Genomic DNA, 6,357 nt, shown 5'->3' with positions numbered 1-6,357 from the left:
AAAGAAAGGATTCCTCAAATCATTGTATATGGGACAATCAAACACAAAGTGAAATTCATCCTCCACAACACCAAGATCACACAAAACACACAAACGCAACTCTTCAGGAATACATTTATATCTACCTACCTCAATTGCCAGTGGTGGGGTACCAGTTCTTAACTGAGCACATAGGGACCTCTGTCCTCTTTTTTGATTTGACATTATATTTGACAAAGGTCAAAGTTCAAGGTCACTGTTGTCCATCTGTTCCATCAAGGAAGGGGGCGGGGCTAGGTAAAAGGGGCCATAACTAGGGATAGGAAGATCGTAGAGAGTCGGGATTCGAGGGGTGGATAGTGGAGTGGGAGTGTGGGTGGTTTTGGGGTAGGAGCATTTTCCATGTTGAAAACGATTCTCCATGTTGTTGAGGTACTCCCAAACTGCCTAAAGTGCCATAAGGCTGAATGACCACAGCACTGCGCTGTACCCAGGCTAACTGTGCTTCAAGGTATTTGTGCTCGTATGAGTCTGGACAGACATGGATGTAGACTGCTCACTTGTTGGTGGAGACATACAACCACGACACAGTATTTCTAGTTTGCTCCTGAAACCTGATAAGATCAAGGTGTCAAATCCTGAGCTTGAAAAGTTGGAGTCCAATTTTCACACTTTGCAAAGTCATCCTGTGGACCAGCTTGGACCCTTTGGACCGGTTTTGACCCCCGGGCCATATGTTTGATCAACATTTTCACATTAAAACCCCCTCCCTCTGTGTGTGTGTGTGTGTGTGTGTGTGTGTGTGTGTGTGTGTGTGTGTGTGTGTGTGTGTGTGTGCGTGCGTGCGTGCGTGCGTGCGTGCGTGCGTGCGTGCGTGCGTGCGTGCGTGCGTGCGGGCGGGCGGGCGGGCGGGCACGCAGGTGGGCGGGTGGGCGGTCAGCCAGGCGCGTGTGTCAGAGCATGTGTACGTCACTTTTGAGTGGGCAGAGTGATTGACAGCTGGCTGGGCAACACAGTCTCACAGAAAATTGTATAATACCAACGTTTTGGACCAACGTTGCTATTTTACAATTTCGGCTCGAAAATTGTAAAATAGTAACGTTCTGAGATTTTAGGGTTAGGATTAGAGTAGGGGGAGGGGTTAGAAACAGAAAATCTCCGTAAACCACGCCCAAACCACGCCCACCGCTGTAGACACCACATTTTACAATTTCTTAGCCGAAATTGTAAAATAGCAACGTTTGTCCACAAACGTTGCTATTTTACAATTTGGGTGTGGCTCATCATCTCCCACTCTGTTTACAGATCTGCAGCCTGTTGCAGCAGCTGAAAGGCTGTAAGCTCCACACTAACTGCTAACGTTCAAATTACTTAGTTTGACACTAAAGTTGTGTCTTTGTTTAGTTGCACCACAGAGACGTAAGGTACATCTTAACTAGTAGTCCTTAAACCTCACACTAGCCAAAATAGTGTAGCAGAAAATGACGTATACACTATCTGTGACCAATCAGAGAAAAGCACGGTGAAATGATCGATGTTTAATAGCGTTGCCAAATTAAGCAGTATGAAAACTCGCTGACTGGTTGGTTGGTTTAGGGACGGCGCGTCAATACCACCCAAATCCAATCAATCAAACCCAAATAACAATGAATTAAGCAGAATATAAACAGTCAGTCGGGCTGATAGTCTGGAACATGTTGCCCACCGCAAATTTGTGCATTAATATATCATGAACACGAACCAAATGAGAACATTAGAGTAACGTTCATTAGACTGTTAACGTTTATTAGCTTCATCATCATGCATTGTGGTTCACCATCATCCTGCCTCGCTACTCGCTACTTAATTGCTGTTATTTCAATGTGTATGCAGTGTGTATGTAGTGTGTATGCAGTGTGTATGCAGTGTGTATGCAGTGTGTATGTAGTGTGTATGCAGTGTGTATGCAGTGTGTATGTAGTGTGTATGTAGTGTGTATGCAGTGTGTATGCAGTCTGTATGCAGTCTGTATGTAGTGTGTATGTAGTGTGTATGTAGTGTGTAGTGTGTATGCAGTGTGTATGCAGTGTGTATGCAGTGTGTATGCAGTGTGTATGCAATGTGTATAGAGCAGCACTGCCGCCACTTGTGGAAAACAAAATGTCAAATGGTGTAATTTATCACGGCGTTGCGGACGCAAAATAACGATGCGTCACGGTGCCAAGTTGCAATCTGTGCCAACTGCTATTTTATGGAGGACTTTACACCTACTAATTGGTAGGTGTAAAATTTAAGTTATAACTTATGCCTACGTTCTAACTATTTCACTTGGTGCAACCAATATATTTTTAGTAGTGAGTAAACTCGGACTTAGTGAGACTTTACGCTCAAACTAGGTTATGTTTAAACTTAGGCACAGCTGGTGCAACCATCTGCTGCTGGTTCAGCCAATCATCAACCTCTCTGTCTACACATCAGCTTTTTCAGCCAATCATCTCCCTCTCTGTTTACAGATCTGCTGTTTCAGCCAATCGTCTCCCACTCTGTTTACAGATCTGCTGTTTCAGCCAATCATCTCCCTCTCTGTTTACAGAGCTGCTGTTTCAGCCAATCATACCCCACTCTGTTTACAGATCTGCTGTTTCAGCCAATCATCTCCCTCTCTGTTTACAGATCTGCTGTTTCAGCCAATCATCTCCCTCTCTCCCTCCATGGATGGGGTCTCCGAGGCCCAGCAGCAAGGGCTTAAGGTCTTCAGGGGCTCCAGCTTCACCATCAGCTGCTCCATCCAGCCACAGTACCCAGGAGGCTTCTTCCACCTCATCTCCACTGCCTCCAACACAGCACCCAGCCACACCCAGCCAGCTGTCAATCACTCTGCCCACTTCCTGTTTCCTGCTGCAGGCCACGCCCACCAAGGGATCTACAGCTGTGTTTATCACGTCTATGTTTTCTCTTATAACTTCTCCTCTGAGAGCCAGCCCCTCTCTCTCACTGTTTTAGGTAACCTGAAGCATCATCTGAAGCTGAATCCAACAGGAATATGTGACAGTGTTAATCCATTTGATCATTTCAACAAGTCATGAGAGTTAATGAGAGAATCAGCAGCTTTACTTTATTCCTGAAAACTGATTTTCTGTAGATTTGTGGCTTTTGTCCAACAACATCTATATAATCTTTAGGGTGGATCAGATCACCCTATTCTCCAAGCCAGTGGTTCTCAAACTTTTTCATGCCAAGGAGCCCTAAACTGGCACAAATTAGACCATGGACCCCCATTTGATAAGATTTTGTCCCAGGGTCCCATATCTGATAGGATTTTTGCTTTTAGATGTTTGATTACAGAAAGTAAGTATGAAACTCATGATCAAAACAGTCCTACATTCTGTCATTGGCTTTCTGGATGGAATTATAGTCAAAACAAATGATTCCCCTTTTTGCTGGGGTTCCCCTGGAACTCCCTCGCCTGGGGCTCCCCGGACATAGACATCTCAGAAGCAGCGCTGAAGCAGTGCTTCACGGACGCTTCGAGCAGGAGCCTTGTCATTCACACCAGAAGCACTGTGTTTTGTCCACGTCCGGTGCTGCCTTACCCCCACTCACAGCTTGCATTGACTTCATGCCTGGCTTCTTGGGTGCAGCACGCTGCACGCATGAGGAATAGAACAGAAGCTGAAACTATCGCTGCAGCACGCGTGCAGCATAGCTTCAGCGTGCCTTCACTGTGGCATGGCTTCACCGTGGCGTGGCTTCACCGTGGCGTGGCTTCACTATGGCTTCACCGTGGCGTGGCTTCACCGTGGCATGGCGTGCAGCTGGTGTGCTCGGTCTCGTCTGTTAACAAGGACGCCGAAATGAAAGTGCCTCCGTGCTGCGTAGCTTCAGCTTCTGCATATGGTGTGTTTGGTCTGTGAATCAAACTCTGGTCTCTGGTGTGTCCCCTGCTGCCCCCAAACACACCCGCCACCAGTTTATATCTTTTTGTTTTTGTTTTTTTTGTTTATTTGATAGGGACAATGCACATTAATGAACACCAAACAAGATGTAAACATGCTGGATTTGAGCAACGATGCTCCTTTCCATCCGTAGTCCCTGGACAGATGACAGAGAGAACAGTGCAAACAGTCACACAATCAAAGAGGTAGAAGAATGCAAATACTGTCAATTAAAACACATTACATACCTGTAATTATACAAGGTAGAAAATACAATAAAAACACTTAGAAGTGGTTGCAGTTCTGATCTGCCTTGGTAGATCGTTCCAGACACCTACAATAATGCCTATATCGCCCCCTGTTGATTACTGAACCTTCATACATTCAATGGGTTTGATACAAACTTATACTGCATTATACTTTTCATAGGTTAAAGTACGAACAGTGAATGAAGACAGCCTACTCTGTACGAACTGAATTGAGATGTTAAAGTGACCTTCACTTAGTGATTTTAAGGGTTTTAGAGCAAACAAAATAGAAAAAGGAGCTTCTTGGATATTAGGATCATGTTTTAATTAAGAACTAATGTAGTGTACTGTGTTGAGCATGTATCCAGTGCGCTTCACGCTGCAGGAGCGCTCTGTCTGGGTGCGGCAGCCCCACACCCAGCTAATACAGCCTGATGAAGACCAGCGAGGTTGAAACGCGTTGCGTTTTGTTGCCTGTGATTTTGTTTGAAGATGTACATTGTTAGTAAACTTTTCCAGTACACTTGTACATTACTTCTTAACATATCTTATCTCTGTCTGGTTTGTTTTCAGCTTCACTCAGAGAGAAAATGCCTTCCACATCAGAGGAGCATCTCTCCTGTACTGTCTGCTGTGACATCTTTAAAGATCCTGTCATCCTGAAATGTAGCCACAGCTTCTGTAAAGCCTGTCTGCAGAGATGGTGGACAACGAAACGCGTGCGAGAGTGTCCAGTTTGTAGGGCTACATCTTCACAGAGAAAACCACCATGTAACTTGGTGTTGAAGAACATGTGTGAGGCCTTCTTACTGGAGAGAGATCAGAGAGCTTCAGCAGAGTCTGAGCCTCTCTGCAGTTTGCATGCTGAGAAACTCAAGCTCTTCTGTCTGGACCATCAGCAGTTTGTGTGTCATCGCTGTCTGGATTCAGAAACACACACCAACCACACAATCAGATCCATTGATGGAGCTGCACAGCATCACAAGAATAAACTCCAGGAATATCTGAAGACTTTAAAGGAGAAACTGAAGATGCTTAAAGAAGTTAAAGGAAACTGTGATCAAACAGCAGCACACATTAAGGTCCAGGCCCGACATACAGAGAAGCAGATTAAGGAGGAGTTTAAGAAGCTTCAGCAGTCCCTTCAAGGGTTTCTACAAGAGGAAGAGAAGGCCAGGATCAATGCACTGAGGGAGGAAGAGGAGCAGAAGAGTCAGACGATGAAGGAGAAGACTGAGGGTCTGAACAGAGAGATAGCAGCTCTTTCTGACACAGTCAAAGCCATAGAGAAGGAGCTGGGAGCTGACAATGTCTCTGTCCTGCAGAACTACAAGGCTACAGTGGAAAGAGTCCAGCGCCCCCTGCTGGAGGATCCACAGCTGGTCTCAGGAGCTCTGATAGACAAGGCCAAACATCTGGGCAACCTGAGCTTCACAGTCTGGGACAAGATGAAGGAGATGGTATCCTACACTCCTGTGATTCTGGACCCAAACACCGCCCATCCAGCATTCAATCTGTCCGAAGATCTGACCAGTGTGCGATGGGGAGAGACACAGCAGCTTCCTGACAATCCAGAGAGGTTTGACAGAGATATATCAGTCCTGGCCTCTGAGGGCTTTAACTCAGGAACTCACAGCTGGGATGTTGAGGTTGGAGACAGTCCATTATGGGGACTGGGTGTGTTAGCAGACTCTGTCCACAGGAAGAGAGGCCTATGGTCTGGATTATGGGGAATATGGTTCTATGATGGTAAATACAGAGCAATCTCCCCATCGGGTCCAAACACTGATCTCACCATGAATAAGCTCCAGAGCGTCCACGTGAGACTGGACTGGAACAGAGGAGAGCTGTCATTCTCAGATCGTGATACTAAAACACACATACACACCTTCACACACGCCTTCACTGACAGACTGTTTCCATTGTTCACCACTGGGGTTCATGGAACTCCTCTGAAGGTAATACCAGTGAAGGTCTCTGTGATAGAACAGCCCAGTTAGAGAGAGAGAGAGAGAGAGAGAGTGTGTGTGTGTGTGTGTGTGTGTGTGTGTGTGTGTGTGTGTGTGTGTGTGTGTGTGCATATGTGTGTGTCTGTGTGTGTGCGTATGTGTGTGTCTGTGTGTGTGTGCGTATGTGTGTGTGTGTGTGTATGTGTGTGTCTGTGTGTGTCTGTGTGTGTGTGTGTGCGTGCGTGCGTGCGTGCGTGTGCGTGTGTG

The 6,357-nt window shown here is 46.1% G+C and overlaps 1 protein-coding gene across 1 annotated transcript; it reads left to right on the top strand.

The window, feature by feature from the left end:
- Positions 1–2,875: 2,875 nt before the first annotated feature.
- On the top strand, positions 2,876–6,141 carry LOC310776293 (nuclear factor 7, brain-like; the record flags this gene model as incomplete). Its single annotated transcript, XM_083636499.1, has 2 exons — positions 2,876–2,961; positions 4,715–6,141. The coding sequence occupies exon 2, from the start codon at positions 4,732–4,734 to the stop codon at positions 6,139–6,141; it is 1,410 nt and encodes a 469-aa protein (XP_083492625.1). The 5' UTR covers positions 2,876–2,961; positions 4,715–4,731.
- Between the last annotated feature and the right edge of the window lie 216 nt (positions 6,142–6,357).

This window comes from Poromitra crassiceps (genome assembly GCF_964638095.1).
Source record: "Poromitra crassiceps genome assembly, chromosome: 5".
Lineage (NCBI taxonomy): Eukaryota > Metazoa > Chordata > Actinopteri > Beryciformes > Melamphaidae > Poromitra > Poromitra crassiceps.
Note: the sequence above shows the minus strand (reverse complement) of the source record. Positions and strands in the feature narration are given on the sequence as shown.